The 23,132-nt window shown below is 42.5% G+C and overlaps 1 protein-coding gene across 2 annotated transcripts in view; it reads right to left on the bottom strand.

Annotated features, from left to right (window-relative positions):
* Positions 1–6,567: 6,567 nt before the first annotated feature.
* The window catches only part of LOC108034170 (insulin-like growth factor-binding protein complex acid labile subunit), a 51,297-nt gene continuing 34,732 nt past the window's right edge, over positions 6,568–23,132 (bottom strand). For both annotated transcript variants that reach the window (XM_017108977.3, XM_017108978.3), the window contains 12 exons: positions 17,032–17,164; positions 15,048–15,248; positions 13,502–13,629; positions 12,668–12,811; positions 12,479–12,583; positions 12,282–12,408; positions 11,977–12,173; positions 11,535–11,690; positions 10,109–10,255; positions 9,773–9,935; positions 9,324–9,455; positions 6,568–8,092 (listed from right to left, as the gene is read on the bottom strand). In XM_017108977.3, the coding sequence (XP_016964466.1) occupies positions 7,476–8,092; positions 9,324–9,455; positions 9,773–9,935; positions 10,109–10,255; positions 11,535–11,690; positions 11,977–12,173; positions 12,282–12,408; positions 12,479–12,583; positions 12,668–12,811; positions 13,502–13,629; positions 15,048–15,248; positions 17,032–17,164 (2,250 nt within the window). In that variant the 3' untranslated portion in view covers positions 6,568–7,475. The remainder of the gene's footprint in view (positions 8,093–9,323; positions 9,456–9,772; positions 9,936–10,108; positions 10,256–11,534; positions 11,691–11,976; positions 12,174–12,281; positions 12,409–12,478; positions 12,584–12,667; positions 12,812–13,501; positions 13,630–15,047; positions 15,249–17,031; positions 17,165–23,132) is intronic.

Here is a 23,132-nt window from a genome sequence, read left to right as displayed (position 1 = left end):
GACCGCAAAACGCAGGCTCCATTATTTGAGCCCAATTGTGCCAGATGCGTTTGGTATTAACCCATTTGCGAGAGTACCTCTTCAGACAGCCATAATTTTCCGGTTTCTCCTCTTAAAGCCGCTGCGATTTAAACAGCAACGGAAGCAGCTTGCAACTATTCTCCTCTTTCGGTCCACTCGAGAGCTAATTTGGGCAATTCAATTGCCTGACCAAGGCGAGACAAAGTCGTCGGCCAAATTGCATTGCACAATCAGCGCAATCGCCACGGTCCGAGCTGCGGAGTTTGGCCAAGAGCCCGGCACAGGCATAGAAGCCAGTGCAATTGTCGTTTGGCCAAATCGACGGCCAACTGGAGCCAGAGTTTTAGTCAGAATCAGACCAAACAGCAAGAAAAGACTACATTTTTAAGAGGCATTTATTCGACAATATTAAATCATAAATTTACTTATTAAATAAAACACATCACAATCCCGCAGATATTATATTACTTTGAATGATTAATGACAAATGTTTGGTATTTTAAATATATTTTAAGTATTTTTAACTAGCCTTCTTACAAGTCCAAACATATATATTTTTCGAATTACACATTATACAAAAATGTATATAAAAACATGAAACGATTAAGGTCGAAATTGTTTTCTGTGTCGGATTTAAGGCGGGAAAACAACTTTCAGGTGGCAACTTGGCCCGGACCGAAGCACCTTGATGCATGGCCGACATCTGCCATTGAAACGTGCGCTGGGGCAGCCGCAAAGTTTTAGGCCAGAAGTCGTGCGGTGGGCCACCCACATCCACTCATCAGCCTGATCAGGGCCAATAGCTCGGAAAATTGCAGCGAACCCCAAATTGTTGTCTTACGACTATGAAAAGTAAAAGCAAACAAAATTGGCGCCCAGCCTTGGCGCGAGTTGCTGCCATTTCCAGTTACCATTAGCCGGTGGAAGGACATGTCGCACCCTCCGCAAAAACCTACAAGGACACAGATGGAAAAAGCTGCAGAAATATACAGGTCCTGTGCTGCATGAGCGGACTTGGCAGCGATGTCGTCGCCGTCTGACGATGTGCAAACTGGCGAAGTGACAGCAAATGGCGCGGAAACAGTGTGTGCGCCAACTAATCGTGGGTGAAGAAGCCTTTGTATACGGGGGCACATCCGAATATACATATATGCAGTCGGTACACACAGTGCCGGGACAGGTGGCTGTTGTTGTTGACGCCAGTCGGCTTCAGGTGCACTGCCAAGGGGGTTTCGCGATGGCGCACCCTGATTGCTTTGACATCTGCATCGCGAAAGGTCTTAAAATAATAATTTATCCGGCGAAATCCAATACTGGATTTAATTGGGGCAGGCAGAGGAACCAATTCTACATTTGGCTCCTAAGCTTTTATTTCTTTAAATAATATAAATATTTATGGTTATGTATTGAACGTGTGTTTTAGACAGCTTTACCTTTTCGGATTCAATTATTAATTGTTTGGGAATCAAACCATAACTACCAGTACCAATATTTGCACACTCTTTTTGGAATGAGATATCAAGTATGAGTAGGAAAGACACTAAAGGAAATAATCTACAACAATTTGGCAATATGAAGAGCAACGGCACCCCGAGGTCCTTCAATCGACTGGATATTACGTGAAATTTCACATTCAAATATTTCAGACAAAAAGACCACACTTTGCTAGGAATTTGCCGTACTCGGGATGCAAAGAAAACGAACGGAAAATGCTCGGGGCTCCTTTTCAGCGGGCCAATTCCTACCGAATACGTGTCATAAGCTCTGCTGTTGGCGTTGTCCGAAAAATACCACTATTGCCGGCTAATTTCCCAGGTGCATGCTTGCTTGTTAAATTGATGTATAGCTACAGCTATAGCATATAGCATATACCATATAGCATACAGCAGCAGCAGCAGCAGCAGGCCAAGTCCGAACCCAAGTTGGTGTCGGAGGCGTGCGGTGAGAGGGGACAAAGTGGCAGGCCGTGTGGCACAAGAGGGGGCGGAACGGAGGCGATGGAAGGGCAGAAGCATAACTGAAAATATTGTGAAAATGGCACTGGCCTCCGCACACAACAATGGCTGCAACGGAGGCACCTGTACAGGTGCCCCTCCACCGGCAGGACGCCCTCGCCGCCCCTCAACCACTCTCGTCCGGCATTTGCGGTCGGGTTTTTGACACAAATTTTGCCGATGACATGTTCAATACACAAAGCTGCGTGCTTAAGTTCGCTCATCCGTATTGTTGTACCATGGAGCCGGAGCCCCGGCTACATGCAGTCCTCAATATTTGCAGCCAGCACGTGTTTAGGGTTGCCACAGCGCCGTTGTGCGCCGTGTGCGCTGGGGTGTGGGTTGCCCATTTGACTACCCTTAAACCGTGGCTGCTCTGCGTGGTCAGAAAATAAAAGCTTTTCACTTATTTAAGAATTATATTTTTTTATTTAAATATTTTAACAGAAAATATAAGAAAAATATCAAAATCTATAACATTTTCTTTTCCTTTGAATAATATAAAAACTACGTAACCAAAAATTTTATAATAAATATAGTAATTATATTTATAGTTATTTTGTCATTACCTTTAACAAAATATTTACCCATTTGAATCGATTAGATTTATGTTTTTTGACTACATTTTGCTTTATGTGTATACCTGGCAACACTGTTTCACCTGCTGTGTGTGCAGAAATTCACTTCATTTATCACAGCGACGAAAAGAATGAAAAAATGCACAGCGGAAAAGCCACAATTTTCGACTCTGCCTTCTCGCTTTAAAGAACCTTGGCAGGTTTAAATTTGCATTTCAGTCTGTCAGCGGGTGACAAATAAATTTGACAATATCTGCCTTTTTCCTTTGCCTACTTCCGTAAGCCACATTATCCTATTAGGGGATTTAATGGAGTCACACACGCGCGCAACTTTGTCTCATCATAAATCTGAGAAGCCGGCACAGCGGGTAATTCTCTGTGGAGCGTAAAAAATGGCAGAGGATGGAAGAGCAGGGGGGGCAGGGCATTGCTTGATATATTTACCTCATATTGGATATTTATGCCTTTCACTTACCAGTTACCGTATGGATTTATGCCGCAACGATTATGGGCGATGGCCAAAGTTGCCGCAAGCAGCCAACTTTACCGAAAATCCCTCAAATTAGCCGAAAGCTCGAGGAGTGGCCGTGCAAATGCGTGTGGCATTTAAATTATTTTATCTGCACCGCAAAAATTTATGAATTTCACAAAAGTTTCTAATAACACCCAAGGGACCGCTTCTGGCCGCTCTGCCAGTGAAAATATATCGTCGACCATTCGGCAAACAAACTGTGGGAAGTTGCCTCGTTGAGATATTCAAAAGTGTACTTCTCGTTTCATCAATGGTCTTCGGGTAGTTCCCGAAATAAATTTCGCTTAATTTGGTTTTGGGGTAAATGTGCGATTTCCCAGACTGCTAAAGTTTTGCTCCTACCTCGATGGAAACCGAGCGGCTATCAATCTTGGAATAACTTTCACTCAAGTCGGCTTTAACTTTGCCCACTTGAGACGATTTAATTGGTTGTGCTGCCGGTCCCCCTTAACCCTCGCTTAACCCCTTGCTGCCTTGGCTCCCGAACACATCCAGGGGCTGTCACAAGCTATCCGGCAATTCTTTTTCCGTTTGCTTCGGTCCACATAGTTTTGCATCTGGGACAGACCGCAAAAGAATCTTTTCGATCTTGAATTTAGTTTTTCTATGTCCTGCAGGGCTATTAAACTGAGAGAAAATATTTCGAACCTTGTTTACAAATTCTACCTGAATTTGTAGTATTAGAAATTGTCAAAGTTGTACGGTTGCCTAAGAATTACACAGTATATGTTACTATTTCAAGATTATTTATAAGGCTCTTATTCCTTGTCCGGTGTTACTATAAGTTCATATCATCATCATACAATTTAAATAAATATTTAAAGTAGTGTCGAAAAAGGCTTTAGTTTATTGTGGCTGTGCCATAGCCTTGCTTTTATTTGCTCTGCATCCCAGCAACAGTCTGCCATAATAAAATGCGTGTTCTGCCAGTTCTCAGCAGGCTTGTCACACGTGTCGAAGCGTTGCAGAAATCACGGTGCCCCTCGGCTCCTTGCCCCTTTTTTATGCCGATCCCCCGTGGACAATTCAAATTGTTCATTTTCACTCCGTTCATGTACGGCCGTATTCAGATGGCCAGCTCTTTCTGCTCTGCTGTCAGAGGTTAAAGCCTAATGGTTTTTCCTCCGCAACTTTGGCAAATGCTTTGAAAAGCAATTAGTACTGACAAATGCGTGCCTCGACATTGCTCGAACTGAAGACATCGCCTGTCATTGCGTTTAAACGATTTGTCATGGCAGAAAAACGAAGCGCTTTATAGTTGGACAAAATAATGATTGATGGGCAAAGGACGATGCAATAATTTATTCAAACTTATTCAGTTTACAATGCTTATTTACATTTGGAAATTCCAAAGTTAAGCTGTTAACCGCTATTAATATCATTACCCCATTTATTTGGCACTTGACCGAAATAAAATAATTAAAGGCTCCCATTTTAAGTCAGAGGACGATATGAAATGTAATGACTACTATTTTAAATTAAACTTGAAATTCTCTGGAAAGCTATGTACTTAAAAACTGAATAGTTTTACAAACTTGTTTTCAGCAATATTAAATCGAACATGGGATCTATAAAAGGCATAAATACCTGGCCATGTTGATCATCGCATCAGCTGCATAAAAGCCCGCTTCCAATGAGCTAGTTAACCTGGCTGAAATTTAATTTATTTTCGACATTTTTCCGCACTCAACCCGAGTAAACCAATAAGGGCGAAGGAGCCGCCTGAGACAGAGGCCCAGGAAGGAGCTGCTGCTGCCGAACTGCACCAAAGTTGAGTAAGCTGGCTGATTAAATTTACACATCGAACCGCAACTGTTGCACACTGGCATACGAAAAAGTAATAAAAAGCAGGGAGTTGGGGCTCATTTTATGTGCCCGACAGCGGCGGAGGAACAAAGCTGGGGAAGTGGAGGGCGGAGCTGCTGTGCATTAAAGTAGGAAATCAATTGATGGCTGCCGAGCAGATGGGAGCCGTTTTCCTTCGCCAATTGCCTGGAAGTGCGGGGTGGTAAAACTTTTTACAACCGGACTGAGTGCACGCTGCGTATGAGCAATGCCAGCTGCTCGACTTCAAGGGCCCCTCGATGCACCGAATTAGGGAAAGATTGGAAAAAATAGTCAAATTTCATATCCTCCGATCGAATATCTCCAGTGGCAATTTAGGATTTTTCCATGGCCCATCTGGGGGCGGGATCGCTCACTCCAAATGTTAATCAGAAGCGGACGGGCAGGCCCTTCCTACTCGTCCTTGCTCCTTCCGGATGTGTCAAGTGTAGCAATATTGATGTGCAATCTCGAGGGCTGCAACCGCACTGCTCAATTTGCATGCGCCGGCCCTCGACTGCTGTGCACTTTGCAATGCATTTTCAATGCTCCGGCCGCACTTTCCACTCGGACCGGCAGTGGCATGGAGGGCCCTTGCCAACTCCATGCATAAATTCAAATGTTTTGCCGACCAATAAGTGGCAGCCGGACCCGGCTGGACATTGTCTCAGAGATATATGAATCGGCAAACAAATGGTCAGCAATTTTTCACAGCGCCGCATTATGCACCGAGTGCGCTGCGATCAATAAGCTCAGTTTGCGGAATGGTCAGTGAGTCAGTTTGAATGGTCTCAAATGTATTAATAATAACGGGCAAATGAAGCGACCGTTTCTTTTTATTAAAAATGTTAACAGAGAATGGATATGAAAAAAAAGAAATACCCATATGAGCCAACAGAATATTAATTTAAGTCAAGATTTACTTGTCTTTTGAACCTTTTTTATCTGTACAGCAGCTTGATTTTTTGCCAAGAATCTTCTTATAGAAAGGGTTGTATTTTTTAAACACCATCTCACATTAAGCTGGTCAATATTGTACATAAAACACTTACAACGTTTTGTATCAAATTACAATGCTGTATTGTGTAAATGTGGCTTAGCGAAAGGCGGACCAAATTAATCGACGTTACTTCCCTTCAATTACTTTCAAAAGGACCGACTGCCCCAGTGTCCCTTCGCCAACCAACCTCGGTGAGTAAATCCCGGCGAACTGATGCAATCAGCAACAATAGCGATCCGAGGGCCGTATTCGAGCCACCGCGGAAGCGGAAGCAATTTTCATTTGCGTTGAGTTTGGTTTTAGCCTGGTGTCGTCCTCGCGGTCGCTTAGGAGCGCTCCTCGGTCTCGGTCTCGGCGGAAAAGCGAGGGGCGGAAAATGGAGGGGGGCGGGTCGTCGGAAAAGGCAGCACATGCTCGGCGACATGTTACCAACATAATTTCAGATGCCACACAATGGGATAAGATAGATGGGGTGGCGCCGGGCCAGAAGCGGAAAACCGCAAATGATGCAAGTGTGCAGTGCAGTAAATGTGCATTTTTATTAAATAAATTGCTGGCGGAAAGACCTTACCGTTTCTGCGGATTCCATTTCGGTTTCAAGAACAACACGTATCTCCCTTGGTTTCATAAACAGTCACACTTTATTACGGATTACGGTTATTGCTGTGTAAAATAAATACAATTTTCCGACTTAAGAATACGTGAAAATGCCAAGTTCTGTTTTGGATTCGGGGGGAGAACCGAAAATCGTTTGGGCTTCTAGTTGGGTTCCAGTCGAATGATTGCTGACCTCTGCTTGTTGGAGTCGAATTTGGGTTCCGAACGATATATCTCGTTGACATGCCTTACTCGCTAGGTCTATATAGTGTTCTATGTGTCTGGGAAATCTATGCCTCTAACTACGTGCTATATTAATGTTTACGTTTAAATTCTCAAACAGCGGCTGCTCAATTTTGAATCGCATTGGCCAAATATACAGGTTGGTTTCCTTTTCATTCACTTACATATTATACACTCAGTTGTTATGGTTCGCTTGCCTTAATAGTTATGTACAGAATACGCTCGTTTTATCACATTTGAAATGTGTCGAAATGAATCGTGGTTAATGCTTTGCCCTAATTTAGACCAATTTTGTATATACAGATGCGCATACAAAAAACATTAAATTAAGTTACAAGTATCTTAGTGAAACACTGGTAAAGTTCGTTAATTGTGAAAATGGCAGTATGGAATACCCCGCTGGGGCAAAGGCCAGGCCCAATTTGATGACGATCGTCTGGAGTCCGGAGACTGGAGACTGGAGACTCGAGTCGAGAGTGATTAATGAACTTAATTGCGAACTCAAATCCTAATTACTGCACTTCAATGTGACCCCGCATGGCCATTAATTATACGCCCCGTCGTCCTGTTACAGTGCAAAACTGCAAATCCAACTCTCCTGCGGCTTACGTCGGTGTCGTGCCAACTGTTTGCTGGGCAAACTCGGCGGCCGACGAGGACGCGGTGGCTCCACTCGGGCCCCTGGGTCAGTTGACGCTGACCAGCGGCTCCAGCGTGCTGCTCAGATGCACCAGCTGCTGCTGCACCTCCCGCAGGCCGCCGAAGCTGCCGTCCATCTGGTGGTGGTGGTGCGGTGGTGGCGGCGGCGGTGGCAGCACCACAACCACAGCCTCGGCGGGGGTGGGCATGGGCATGGGCATGGGCACGGGCATGGGGGATGGGGCTCCTGGCGGGATAACAGTCGCCGCCGCGGCCACAGCTGCCATGGTTGTAGCCGAGCCCGGCGAGTGCGACACACTGTACATCAGGCTGCCCATATTGGGATGTGGATTCGGATGCGGATGCTGTTGGACCGCTGCGGGAGGAGGCGGTGGCATCAGCTCGTCAATGGTGCAGACGCGATCGTCGACGGGAAAGGTAAAGTTGATTTCCTTGTCCTTGTCCTCGGAGACTCCGTGGATGGGCGTGCTGCCGTTGGCAGGACTCAAACTCAGGCCCTGTCCATTGCTTCTTGGCCCATTCCCCGACGCCGCCGCCGGGGAGGTGGCCAGGGTCAGGGTGGTCGTCGTGGTGGGAGAACTGCCGTTGCCCACCGTTGTAATCGTGGTCGCCTCCAGATTCTTTTCCAGGCACTTGCTCTCGCCTGGGGAAGACAGCAAAAAATTGGGAAAGGGAAGTACCAATGAGAAGCAGCTATACAATTCGTGGCGGCTCCAATCTGGATGCACTTTAAAAACAATATCAAAGAACACTTCATGAATACAAATATTGAAAGAAAAATAAAAAAAATTAGTTAAAAGAAAATTATTACTCTACATTTTAAAAAAATTACTTAAAATTTTTCAACTTGAATAATAAGGTAATTTTTTTTATTGATTCTTTACTTTTTGATACAGTTGCTAACCGTTTTATTGCAGAATTTAGCTATAATTTCAAAGTGTTCTACAATATTTTAGTAATATTTTTTGGCTATCTTTTCCAATTTGATTACATTAGAGGTTGGAGGTTTCATTATTTTTTAGTATTATGTAGGGATTTTACTCATTGTAATAAAACATTTCATGATTTGAATTTGTCAAATCAAAACATAATAAATATGTGTATATTTTATAGTTTATTTTTAAGAAAATATTTCTGAAAGTGCCAGTGTAAAAAGTAGGGCACAAAAGGCTTCGGCGGCGTCATAGTTTTGCCCATTTTTCTCAATTCCTAGAACTCCTTTCGGGAGTGTGGGAAATGGTAGCGGTTTTTGCTTGCTGTCAGCTGAAAAATTTCTGTTTTTTTGTGGCCCAGCTTTCTCTGCCCCGTTTATCGTGGGAATCGAATTTTTGTGTGCGGCAAAAAGTTTTCGTTGCGGCCGGGCGACAGCCTCTAAGGCCATTTTATTGTTTGTGCAGAAATGCTACAATTGCGTAAATTCAGAAGTTTGGCTTTGTTTTCTTTTGGCCAGAGGGCCAGACTTTTGCTCCCTTTTTTTGTGGGGTTTCCCTCGAGTGCGTTCTGCTGAATGGCGGATGCCCCAGGGCCAATTCCAGGTGAGCACAAACATTAACGCCGGCCCACATCCACGGAAGTTGGTCAGTGTGAAATTTATTTATTCCCCAATTAAGTGGGGAATGGGCGAACGGGCTGAGGGCCCGGCATAATGAAGCACGTTCCTGTAATTAATTAAGTGCGGCGACTTGTTCCTTTTTTCATTTGGTGAATCATGCGCGTGCCCCAGTATCCGGCACATAAATTTCAGGATGTCTTTCGGTCCGCCTTTCTTACTTCATCGCCTGCACTTGGCAAATTGCCCGGAGTTTGGGGCTTAAGACGCCTCACCTCTCCCGAACTGCAATTAAATTTAAATTCAGGTACTACTCTGTACTTACTGCCATTCAAATGGTCCTCCCTCGTGTAGTAACGAGCCCGATTTTTCGAGAAGCAGGCCACCAAGGACAGTATAATGACAGCAATTAGCACAAAGATGATGCCACCCAGAATAGCCAGAGTGTTGAGACCACCTGTGAATTAGTCAGGGGGATTAGAGTGTTAAAATATTTGCAGAGCCCTTTAAATTGTAAATAAATTTTGTTGCATACACTATATACATAATACAGCTGTTTGAAATTTAATTTTATATCAATTGAATTTAATAGCATGTAACAAATATTAAGTGTGAATAATTTAACGCAGCTGGAGTTTCATATCAATCAAACTACTTCGAGATAACTCTTCAAATTATTCCCCTTTAGTATGGGCAGTTAATCTTCCCTCGCTCCAATTTATTACCATGTAACCAATATTTACTGCATTGCAATATTTTTCAAGGGTCCCTTACCGTGCTCGAGAAAGTTATATGAAGTGCTGGCGGCATTCTGCTCCTCGTCGGTGATGAAAGTCAAGCACGTGTGCAGCCCGTTGATGTCCAAATTATTTATTTCTGCACCTCGCAGGCTCTTGGGCAAGAAGCAAATGGGATACGTATCCCATTTCCACTGCAGCTGCGTGGGGGAAAACAGAGGGAAGACAGAGAAAAGGGGAAACCGAAAGTGAATCAACCCGTGGTCTTGTTTTCGTAAGGCGTCATCAATCAGCGAAGGCTTTGAAAACTAATTGAAATTGAATTTTCGCCGCCGACGGCGTTTATTTTGTTTGCAGCTGAAATTCCACTTACTTGGCGCACGACATTTATTAATTTCCCCATGTGACACTCGTCGCATATCAAAGGATTGTTGTCGAGCCGCACGTTGCGTATGCCCTGGATCCTGAGGGCCGTGTCCTCGCTGATGCCGTGTAATTGATTCCGAGATAAATCCAAAAACTGTTGGCAGACCGAAAACGGGGCCAGGAAGATGGCCAGAAAAGTTCAATTAAAAGTGCATTACAAGTGGATGTACGGACCGGGGAAGGGATGGCGGATGGTTGGTAAACAAAAGTTTAATTTTTATTGGAAAACTCTGCTTGTTAAAGGACAATTAGCTTAGGAAAACGTATGACAACACTCAGAAACAACAGATGAAAGCTTTTTACAAATTGAAAAATGCAGTCATAGGTTAGCTTGTAAGCTTAAATATTGCATAATAATTCTGGAACTAGTAATACATTTTATTTACGAATCAACTAAAATATTATATTTTTATATTTAATATCTCAACAATAGTAAGCCCATATTTTTTAATTTTGTAGTATAACAATTAGCTTTAAGTATTTTATGCCAGCACTAAGATAAAATAAATATTAATTAAGTAATTAGTAGTTTTTCAAAATTATTTAACAATTTTAAATACTAATTTATTTGGTTTCTTGTATTAAATACCCTTTAAATTTGCAACCACTCAATTTAAGTAAACCAATGTTTTTTGATGGTGTAGAAAGCCCGAAGAATCAAGCAAAACAATTTGGTAATTTTTGGTCGGGCCACAGTAGCAGGACCCAAATGGCTTGAGTGAAGTGTATACACAATTAAATTCAATTAAAATGAAAGGCTTAATGGCTATAAAATGATTGTTGTTGCCGTTCTGGTTGATACTGCTGCTTCTGCTCCTGCCTTTGTTGCTGCCCAATAAATTTGCCATAGTCAAAGGCAACAATAACAGCAAATTCGATGGCAGGACTGTGGCAACAAAGGATCCCCGGCACGGCACCGAAAACAATCCGCAAGAAGAGTGCAAGGACACCAGTTTGGGGGATATTCATCGTACATAAGGGATATAGAAGAGGGGCTGACTGACGTGGGGCACGTACAAAACCGGGGTGACACACAGTCGGACGGACCCAGAAACGTGAATCCCTCTGGCTGGGAAACGGAGTAAAGCCACGGCTTTGGTCTGTTGTCAGAAATGTATAAACAGAAACGGCAAACGCTAACGAAAACTGCAAATATCTCTTCCGCCACTCTCCACTCCAGTCATGCTACCTGGTCCCCAGGACTCCCCTGCTGCTGTGTGGCAATGTTTTACAGTGATATATTCTACAAATTGGCCAGAAAGAATCAAGCAACGTACAGTCCAGGGTGCAGGACAATAGATCTGGGGACAAATGTGTGTGGCATTCCAGGCTAAATTATTGCCTAGCCCTCGTGACTTCTGTGATTGACTTACCTCCAGCTCTCGACACGGATCGATGACCTCCAGGGCCGTGTTGTTCAAGAAATTGCCGGAGATATTGAGATATTTCAGCTGCTTGAAGGGGTGCAGCAGGCCAATGGGCATTGTGCCCATATCGGCAATGGCCAGGTGGGTCAGCTGGGGAATGAGCTGGAAAAATATCATAAAATCAATTTAATGTTTGCCAATTTAAAAGAGTGACTTTAACTCATATTTGAAGTTTCAGACTTTTACAAATTTTTAGTAAATTCCAAGCAAATCTTTGTGAAATGTTTTTTTCAGGTGTCTAAAAGTATGCAACATGATATTTTTAAAGTAAAAAGTAAACCGAACTGCATACTTTTAGACACCTTCAAATTAAATATAAAATTACTTTTAAACCCAAGTGATTTGTGTGGCTTCCCCTTTAATAATATTGAATAGTACGTCAACCCACCTCGAAGGTTTCTCTCATTTCCCTGAGATCCATCTGCACATTGCCGCTAATGTTTAGAGTCAGCAGATTGCCCAGACTTCTAATGGACTGCGGCTCCAGACGCACCAATTTGTTGTAGGACAAGTCCAAGAAGGTCAAGTTGGTCAGCTGCAGAAACGAGTCATTGGGCACTTTGGCCAACCGATTGTACGATAAATCTAAAGAGTTTCAATGGGAGAAAATCCAAAGAAAAAAGAAGGCAAATGGAAAGCAATTCAGAGTTGTTAAAAGACCGCGGAGGAGAGGCTATAATTTCTATAGCGCACCCAAATGATTAAGGCTCTTCTGCATGCGAAAGAGTTGGTCCACCACCACGGACAATTGATTGCCATCCAGAAGAACTTTGGTTAGCCGCTTCACATCTCGGAACTCATCCCGGTCGAGGAACTTGAACTGCGCGAGGGGGAAAAATAATTGGAAAAACTCTTCTTCGGCGAAAAGGGAAAAGTAAGCGGACACAGACCTCATTGCGTCCCAAATCCAATTCGCTTAAGAGCGGCAATAAATTGTACATCTGCGGATTGATTTTTTTCAGCTGACAATTGCGGCACTTGAGCACTTTGAGTTCCTGCGACAAAACAAATTATACAGTTTCGCTGTCATAACAAAGCACTCACACAGATATGCACAAAGCACACAGTAGACAACTCACCGGCACATCGCGGAACACATCCGGCTGTAAATCCTGGAGCGGATTTCCGCTCAGGTCCAGATACTTGAGTCTGCTCAGCATGAAGAAGTTGCGCTGCACGAGCTCTACAATCGAGTTGTCGGCCAAATTAAGACGTCGCAGATCCTTTTGGGGCGGAGAGGCAATTTACAAAGTTTATTACGGCACGCACTGAATTAATAATGTTTTACGATCAGGCACTACAGCTACGGCTAATAATTCATAAATCAGGCAAATATTGCCCAGGCCCCGGAAACTGCCAAAAAAGTTGCAAACGCTGCACTGGCTCTTCCTCTGGGCGGGCCAAAGTGGGGTGGTGTTGGTTTGGGAAAGCGGAAAAGTGCAAGGGCGGGAGAGGAAGTCACCGGAGCGCAGTGCAAAACAAAATCGAAAGCACATTGAAGACAACGAAGCTAGCTTCTGTGCACTTGCACTTCCGCCGGTTGCAGCCGGGAAAGTAGGAAAGTGGACCAGGAGGACTTAAATTCAAGCACGTAGAACTTTTCCCTTTTCGCCCCAAAAAGTAGGCAACAAATTTGCAACAGCAACAAGGCTATTAAAAATGCCACACAATTTATTACAAGCCAGCGAAACGTAGTCGTGCAAGAATTGCAATCATCTTTGGAGTTAAATTCATTGCGGCTTAGTAATAAGTTCTGCAATAGTACGGGTTTCCCTCTGTAAATTTTTTGTTTTTCCCGGACACTGAGGTTGAACAACCCTATCACTTTCATAATGAGATTCAATTTTAAGTGCACCACGAACATGACAGTGGCAAACAAAAGGCTATCACTCAAAAGTTGGCTGAGTACTCACCGTCAAATGGCGAAACGTTGAGCTGGCCATGCGCAAAATTTTATTTTTCGATAAATCCAATTCCAGTAGGTTGTCCTGGCCGCGAAAGTTGTTCTCTGTTATGTTGGTTATATTGTTTTTCGACAGATCTGCAACAAAAGTAAATAGTGGGATATGCGGGTTTCTCTGTTGTTCACGAGAATTCAACAATATGAAATCACATGAATAAAATAAAAAACCCTCTGATTGCATAAATACCAAGAGTACTGCACGAATATGGTTTTCCCTGAGTGGAATTAAAGACCTTAAGCCCGCTTATTTTTCGCTTTTATTAAGGCTGCTCAACCGAACCCGAAGCACATTACACATACGCCCCATTGTCTAGCGGAGAACCAGAAGCCACCACGCCCCTTAAACATTCAGCGAAATTAATTTAAATAGAAAAAGGAAAGGAAAGCTAAAGGCAAAGCAAATACCAATTGTTCCGCGTTGCTTTTTGCAGCCAGCGCGGCAAAAAGAACCCGACTGCAACTTAACTCTGTTTTTGTAGCATGTGTAACTCCTGACAAGCGAATGAAACACCAATGGCTGTGGGGCAGATCCCAAAAAATAAGATCCGAGCATGTAAATAATTGGAGGGCAGTACCAGGGCCGTAAACCGCCAGCAGGGGGCGAAACGGCGCCCATAAAGCACAAATAAACAAGTTTAAAGCCCCAACGATATCGGGGCATTGCTTTCGTTGGCTTTACACTTGCTTTCTGCCGCCGCCAGCCCAATCTTATTTTATTTTTCGGGCGCTTTCTGCTGTTTGGCGCATCAATTTTAATTTTATTGACAAGACAACAAACGTTCGGCGCGGCGAAAGCGAAGTATTAATGCTCTTTTCTTTAGTTTTCCAACCATCTGCCGAAAGTGATTGCCTTGAAAATGAGTACCTTTAATGGATTCTTAGAGGGCTTTTTAGCTGATTAAAAGATTTCTTATTTGGGACTTTGATTTTTATATTTAATATTTTCTTATCTATAAGGTGTTATATAAATTTCAGAGGGGCAAAACATTAGGTATGAAAATGTAGTTTTATATTTGTGGGTTGACACCCACAACAGATTAATAAAATAAGCGAATACAAATATTAGATAAAACACCTGCTACTGTAAAACAACTAAAAAAATGTTTTAAATTGTTAAAAATAGTCTGTACTATTTCCCTAAAAATAAACTGTATTAAAAATGAAAGAGACCACGTTGCAAATTGAGAAACCTGCGTTATCCTGAGCTGTCCTTTCTCGGCCTGCCACTGGTATGCTCATTTAACGTTTTGCGACGCGTCCGCTGCTTTATTTGCGTTTTCGTTTGCGCTTCGCATTTTACGAGGCTGCAGGACAACCGCATCGCCTTCTCCCCACCCACGCGTCCTTCCTCCGATTGTTCCCTATTATTTGCATATCAGCGGGTTGGGTTTTAAGAGCACGCAGCTGCTTAAATTGAAATCGCTGCCCCTTTCGGATTTATGTCTATCGGGGGGAATTTAAGAGCTTCCGGGCTCGTAAAGGCATTGATTACTCACCTAATATCCGCAGATACTTGAGGCCCCAGAACGACTCGGCACCGATGGCCGGCAGATTGGAGTCTGTGATGCTCAGGATCTCCAGCTTCATGAACTGCCTCAGGGCAGGGCCGATTGTAATGGAGTTCCGTGGGCCCCTGATGACAATAACTTTTACATCGATGTCCAGCTCATTGGGCGACAGCAGCGCGTTCAAGCCCCCTGCAAAAAAAAACAGCAAAGCGACAGCAGTTAAAAATAGTTGAGGTCGAGTGGTTTTGTCAAGGATACTCGAACTAATTTTATTATGCCCACGGTAGAAAAGCAAGCTTTGCAGTGAGACAAAATTGGGTAAAATGCTTAATGATATAAATTTTGATTAGTTATATAATTAATTTCAAAATACTTTCTGTTGTTAATTTAAACATTTCTTTAAAGAAACGTTTGAAATTACTTTTTAATTTAATTTAAGGTGTCTGAAAGTATGCAGTGAATAAGAGAGAATAAATTCATTGTATTTCTAATATTTAAATATTTCGTTGCATACTTTTAGACACCTGAAATGACATTCGAAACCCCCAGTGATTTGTTTGGCACTGACAAATATTTTTGAAATGGGTTTTTGGGTTTTTTGCAGTATACTGCCCCTGGCCAACAAGATCATTAATTGCAGGACCAGCTGGGTCTACCTTCCTCCTGTACTTTTGCATTTTTGTATGCTAACAATGTCGGGCATTGGCGTGGCATCTATTTAGAATTTGCCGGGCAACTGCGAGTACAACCAACTAAACGGATCCCAGTCACCATTAACATCGCATTTGTATGCAGCACTATTTTTACTCTTCGCTCACTTCCATTGTGCTTCGCTGGGGCTTCGGATCTGGGCTTTATGCATTTTGCATTTTCCATGGCTGTGCTCCATGGGCATGTGAATGTCTAAGGGCGAAGTTGCATTATAATGCCCCCATTGTACTCGACGGGGTTGTTGCTGCAGTTGTTGCAGCGGTATTATGTTGGCTGCCACGCTGCGGGAATTTTCATAAAAATGCTAAGCATTAACACTGATTGTAACATATTTTAACGCGCGCATCCAGTTTTATTTTGTTGCTCCCATTCTGTTTTTTATTTTCGACGTTTTTTGGCGAGGACGTCGTTGGGATAAAGGATAAGGGTTGCTCATTAGCTAAGCTGCAAGAATTGTAACAAATTGCAGCTAAGAGGAAATTAGTTGAATTTAGTACCATGGGTTTTCTGGCACAAAAATAATGGGATTTACTTGCTAAATACACTTGAAGGCAAGGAACAATTTTTAATCACTTCCATTCAAAAATTAAATTTCAGCTCTCGAGCCTTGTTTTGGCACCTTTTAGTTCATCATTTGAAGTCTGCAAGTGTCAGGCTCTTGAACTGTCTTTCAAGCACTTTAGTTCAACACGATTAAACTGAAATCTCGTGTTTAAATCCCATTTCCAGTGCCGAATCTAAGCCATTGCAATTATTAAAAGCCCAACAGTTTTCGAAATGAAATTAAAACGACAGAAGCATCACATTCAAAGCAATTCAAGGACTTACTATATGTGAGTGCTGGCCAAACAAGCGTTAAATTGAAATTATAGATTTTTTCGGGGGAGAATAGAAGTTGGGCAGATGAGCTAGGAGGGGCGAATCGAAGAAAAAACTCCCCAGCCACAGCGACGACGGCAAATGACAGTTGAACAAATTGAAATTGTCAGACATTTAAGGGAAATAAATGGCGAGCTTTAAAAGTAATGTCCGGGGGAATCCCCCACATCCGGGGATTGCGTGTGAGCAGGGAATTTGCGCCAATCGAAGCATCGCATCACCGTTGGAAGTGTAATTATGATAGTATCCAGCGGAGACCGCCTTATCGGGACTCAAGGAAGCCCCATTCCCTTGCATAATTTCCAAGCACTAACTGGGTATTTTTCCCCGGCCTTGCCACACCCGAATCGGTTCCGCCTTTTGCATTTATTGCGCCACTTACCTTTTGTGCAGATGGCCTGATAACGATCCGAGTCGTCCATGCTGCATTGGCATTCAATGGGGCACTTCCTCCTCGTGTTGCTGAACATCGCCGGCATTATGCACAGGCTGAGCAGGAGCCACTTGAGCAGCATCTGTCAAGGACGAGCCGCAGATTGGAAGGAAAGAGGAGAAAAGGACACAAAGTTAGTTCAGTGTCTAAGTCAGTGGCTGGTGAAAGCGATTAGTGGTTACGAGGCGATTACTTTTAGTTACTATTCATACATATTTACCTATGCTGAAGTCCTAACTTAACAGAATAGAATATAATAGAATATTGAAGATATTATTTAGATTTATACTTTGATATAAGCAGGACTTATTGTAAAATCAAATCATTTTTAAAGTATTTTATAAATATTTTTTTAGAACTTGCTCAATGCAGATATATTTTAACCTTATAATATTAAATATTTTAAATACACTAAGTAAAATACTTTTAAATTTAATTTATTTTTTTGCAAAAAGAGATTAGGAACAGTTCAATTTAAAGATATAAAAGATGTTATTTCCTCCTAATACCCTTTGGCCTTCGCCTAACGAAGCATTTAAAAATTCCTGTAATTATCCCATTTTAATTACATCGCTAGATGATTGAACGACTCGCAGAACTAATTTAACTCTTCACCTCTTCGCTCTCCGCTTTCAATTACCGCAGCTGCTAGTCTATATATAAAACCGCACACCCCACCTAACAACCGGCAAATACCCATTCAAATTGAAATCAACGTGGTGTCACATGTTGACATGGTTTCAGCTGCTCCGGCAGTTGTTTTTGCACCATACAATTTTTTTGTTTTTAGTTCAGTGGTTTGGTTACATAGTTTCGTTTTGTTTGGCTCCGCTTGTGTGTAAGGCTGGGGTGTGTGCGTTGCGTATACGCCGTGTTGACCTCGGTGATTTGTGGTCGCCAGCACCAGGACACTGGGACACTCGTGCGCCGCGGCCAGCGATAAACTGTGGCTCTGGTCCTGTGGTCCCGATGCAGTCTAACAGTCCGATGTGCTGCATAAATTAGCCGCAGCACATTGTGGTTGGGAAACAACAGAAAAAACAAACTGAAAATCAAAGATTACAGCGGAAATTGCGGCAAGTAAATGCAGAGAGAGAAAATCACACATTTTCACTTAATAATAATTCTAAACAGTATTTTAATACGATAATTACATTTAAAAGACAATTGTGTCTTTTATTTATTTTTAAGTACTCCACTCCTAATACCCCAAAACTTTTATATGACAAATTGTTTTCTGCGAGCAGATACATTTTTTCGTGTGCCATGTTAACCACTTCCAATTTGCCTAAAAGCCAAGACCTGCGAATGCATTCGGAAATTAAATTTCAGCTCGGAGAACTTTTGGCTTGGACGCGTCGGCTTTTCCTTGCAGACGCTTGCCAGGGACATGCGAAAGCCTAGGATTTATGTGCAGCATATTTCTCATTTTACATATTTGGCCCGATCACAGTGGCAGGATGCGGTGGGGGAAGGACCAAAGGAGTTGTCTGGCAGGCAGCAACTGTCAAGTCGCCGGCTCATAGTCGGCACCTTATGCATTGTGCTCGGCGGATTTGTTGTCAGGATATTGCCGCTGGGCCCGGCTGAGTAATATTCCCGCAAAGTTGCTGCGGTAAAAGTGAAAAATTGCGACAGCCTCCGCCGCAGCTCCGCCGTCAGGATGGTTTTTTCCACTCAAGTCGGCGAAAAGTTCCAAAGGCGCACTCTCAACTCTTTATTCGCACACTCACACCCAGTTTAACATGGCACATAACTCACAATAAAGTTCCCAAAAACTGCATTCAAAAATGGGAAGTTTTGTAAAATACGCAGTGCAAGCGGCGTTCCACACGAATATAAATTCCTCTCGCATGCGAGTTGCTCAAGGCGGAAATTTAAATTCAAATTGGGTGTCACACCTGGGAAATAATGTTGTGGATTTAGGGCACACAAATAAAATTTAATCGCATTATCGTGTTCTCTTGCATTCTAGACGTGAAGTTCGGCAAAGTGAGGATGCAGAGTTACAGCTTAAGCTATATAATTTTATATAAAGGCAAAGGGAAAAAGGGATAGGGTTTTTATTTAAATTGAAAAATTCCTCCAGGGAATTGCAGGGAAATTATGAATTGAAGTACATCAAATAAAATAATTAAAATATGAAGAGTTTTTATTTATATTTAAACCAGATTTGTTGATAAGTTTTGAGCTCACATTGTGCTGTGTCAGTCAGATATCTTTATTGTAGAAAATCTCAAAGCTCAGTTATTATGAATTATTTTAATATTTATAATATTATTAATACACTATTAATTAATAAAAATTTAAAATTTTAAAAGTATATAAACAATAAATTAAACAATCATCGTGGAGCCTATGGAAAAGCTTTTCAGATGCGAAAACCAAAACTCAATCTCACTCCTCTCGGTAAACCGGATTCGGTTGAAGATGGATGGCCCAGAAATCAGCATCTGTCTGGGCCGTTAGCCGCCGAATTCGGAGGCGGATTGGGGGCCACACACTCTGGAGCTGGAGCAACAAATACCCGGCCAGCAGCTGACGTCCTACACGCTCCACTTGGACTTTTGGCCAAGTTTGCAGATGGCGCACGCGAAGTGGTCGCGAGTGGTGGAAAGTCGTGGGCCGGGGAGGAGGAGGAGGGATCCTGAGTAGTTGTTGATATCGGCTTTCAGCAGAGGGAACTGTGCGCTATTTAAACATTGGCAAATTTGTTTGGCCGGCTACCCACTCCGGAGGACAAACAGAGAGCCGGAAGCGAAAGCCAAGATGGATAAAATGGAGAAAGGGCTGGGCAGAAAATTACTCATACGCCTCCAGGAACGGCCGCCGGATGTGGCATTTAATACGTTCGCTACTTTTGTAATTGAATATGATAAATCAAAGGGAACTCTCTAACCAAAAACCCTCAGACTAAGCCAGAACGGAAGTGGTCGGAGCATTCCTTTCTCTCGAATTACACACACAATAAACTCTCATTTGCCGGCCAACTGAACGGTATTAAATTTGCCTAAATTCAGCAGGGGATGAGCCGAGAAGCCGGCTCAGTTCAAAACCAAATAAATCTCAATACTTGCCAGGGGAGGAAAATCAAATTACGTTAAAGTCCCGCCAAGGGGCCTGGGTCCCCATGAAGAAAATAAGCATCTGGCCGAGCATTATGAATTATGCCCAAGTGCGGGCGTGGCCGATTTGCGCCTTTCGCTGACCGACGAGGGCAACATTAAAATTCATGAACACATTTATTGCCAATTACTGCAAGGCCCCAAACACGTTTCATATAGATGTATATATACACAGCACACAGTCTGGCGATGAAGGCCAAAAATCGCAGGTCAGAGCGCCCCAAACGGAATTGGTGGTAACAAAATAAATTTCGGACTCCGTTTGGCGGGATTTTTGCCGGCTGGGCTTGCCAAATCTTTTTTTTCTCCGCTCACATAAATTGATAAATTAGATTTACGCTTGAGAAATTACATTACAATATAATATATATTTCCGACTGAAGATTTGTTTTGTATTATTATGTTCGGGTCGGCGCTTTTGTTTAATGCCCCACCAAATTATTTTAAAGCCTGCGTATATTTCACGCATCAGTTTCTGATATTTCGACCTGCCATTTAGTTTATGGCCTCATACGGTCAAATTTTTTGTCGGCGGCGGCTTTTAAATTATAGCCATCATCAGTGGGACCGCCGTGGAAATGGCGGGTGATTTACTAGGCAAAAACTGTTGATTTCGCGAAATTTCATTTAAAAAATCATTTTCAATTGCGGAATAATGTGGAAGCTATTTGTTGGCCGCCTGTGTTTATAAATTTCCCTTGAAAAAGAATTTGGCACAATTGGCGACTCAAACCAAGTGTTGCGACCGTATTTAAAAGTTGGTTAATCCGAAAAGAATACCACTTGAATATTTAGCACATTGGTTTTGCTCGCTTAATTGGGCCATTTGAAAGCATTTGTGACGAGCAGGATAACCATTTTTATCAATTTCCAGGAACAAATTCACAGCCCGCGGCTTTCTAGTAAGCTGCACGGATTGAAAAAGTGGCGATGGCGACGTGTGATTATGCCTAGTCCTAATACACTTTAAAAATTATTTTAACATTTTGGAAAACGTAAATATTACTTAAGTAATGATAGCTTGCAATATAATTTTTAAATCACTTTTAAGAGTGTACCAAAGTATTCTACAAAAAATGTTTTTTCTTGTGCTTAATAGTATGCAACACAATATTTTAAACTTTTTACTGCATAGTTTCAGGCGGCTTTATGGGTGAATTTAGAATCGTTTCTATTTTATAATTAGATAAGACGTGTTTTTTATTGATAACTGTTTATGAGACATTTTGTGACTTTGCCTTTTCTTCAATGCGTTTTCCAATGTAAATCTTAATTCAAAATGTAACTATAAATTAACTTTTAGTACGCATTCGATGTTTTGCCCTTTGTCAAGTGCAGGAGTTCGCGGAGGAGCTGGCATACCCAGATGATAGACCCAAGGCTGCATGGTCACGAAAGTGCTCCTGCCTGCTGTTCGCCTGCCGAGGGCATAAAGGACTTGAGCGATTAGTTGCAGGACGTGCGGTGCATAAGAGCGAGGAGTGTGCCGAGTCCTTGGGCAAGGATCAGGCCGGCGAAGCTGGGACAGAAGCTGGAATCGAATCGAAATCGGCCACGTGCTGTCCGTTGACCAGGCACATCGCATGCCGTCCGACCATAAAGCTAAGCCCAGAAAACCGCTGAAGAGCTTTAAGCCACGTCGACCGCTTTGTGACCTTCCCGGGGATTTACATGGGAAAACCATATTGCCGTTTATGGATACACTGGGATACATCTGTTTTATCTGGGGCACATTGGAATGGGCGAGCCGGAGCCGGAGCCCCTCCTCCGCACACGTATAATTGCTGTTTACCAGCCACTGGCACGTCCTACTCCTTGGTCTTGTGTCACTTGCCTAAAAAAATAACGTATTTTCCTTGATTTATTTTCACACTCAAATGTGAGAATTTTCATGTAATTGCCTTTGTGTGCGACACGAGGAAATTTATATAAAATTGCCGGGATAACCTCTGGGTGTGTGCAATCAGCTGCAGATTTTGTCGCTTGTTTTTTGGGTCATTTGGTCAATGCGATTAGTTTCGGCCACACCCACAAAGCCCACAGACGGTGTGTGCTTCTGTGTGTATGGGTGCTTTTTTGTATCAGTGTATGTGCCTCTGTGTCCTAGCCGGAAGTGCGGAGAAAGGCAGGGAAAGAAGAAAGGCAGGGAGGGAAGCCATGGGCGAGGGGACGACATTAAGCTGACATTGGCCAATTAGGCACGGCAAATGAGCAGCAATCTTTTGAGGCAATGATGCCTAAAACAGGGATTACTGTCCCCCCTCCTGCACACGCACACACCTTGACCACCGACATGGACAGGAATAAATCACTGAAAAATTATAATTTGATTTAAGACTCTTCGATTAATTATTATTTTACCCGCAGTTTAAAATTATTCACTTTATAATAGAATAGCTTTATAAAATTAATTTACTTTTTTTGATAAATTATGTTTATATATTATTTAAATTTAGTATATTTTAATTGATGTTTTGTATGTCATTTTTTTTACTAAAAGTTTGATTTTATTTCAGTTTCAAGTGGAAGAACTAGTAGATTAATATTTATTTTGAAGTACAAGTATTTTAATCTTTCAAACTTTTCTCTTTTGTTTTATTTATGTTGTTTTAGCAATTACCAAGAAAATAATACTATTTTTCCAGTGTACCCCCTCCTGCTTTCCTCGCTGAGATATTGATTCCAATTAGTTCTTCGCCCTTACTGATCTTTGGCGGCATTAAAGGGCATTTCCGATGAATCCATTTACCTTTCACCAGCTCGAAGTTCAGCAACTGCGTGTGGCCAGCTTCTCTGAGCCGTCTTTTTGCTTAGCTCGGTACTTCAAGAACCCTTCACTTCCACTTCCACTTACGGAGCATACAAGCCATACAGGCTGAACAGACTGTTTTATGTTTCACTTGGCCAAGCGTTGCAAGATATTAA

Source organism: Drosophila biarmipes, chromosome 2L (genome assembly GCF_025231255.1).
Source record: "Drosophila biarmipes strain raj3 chromosome 2L, RU_DBia_V1.1, whole genome shotgun sequence".
Lineage (NCBI taxonomy): Eukaryota > Metazoa > Arthropoda > Insecta > Diptera > Drosophilidae > Drosophila > Drosophila biarmipes.
This window is presented reverse-complemented; position numbering and strand designations above follow the sequence as displayed.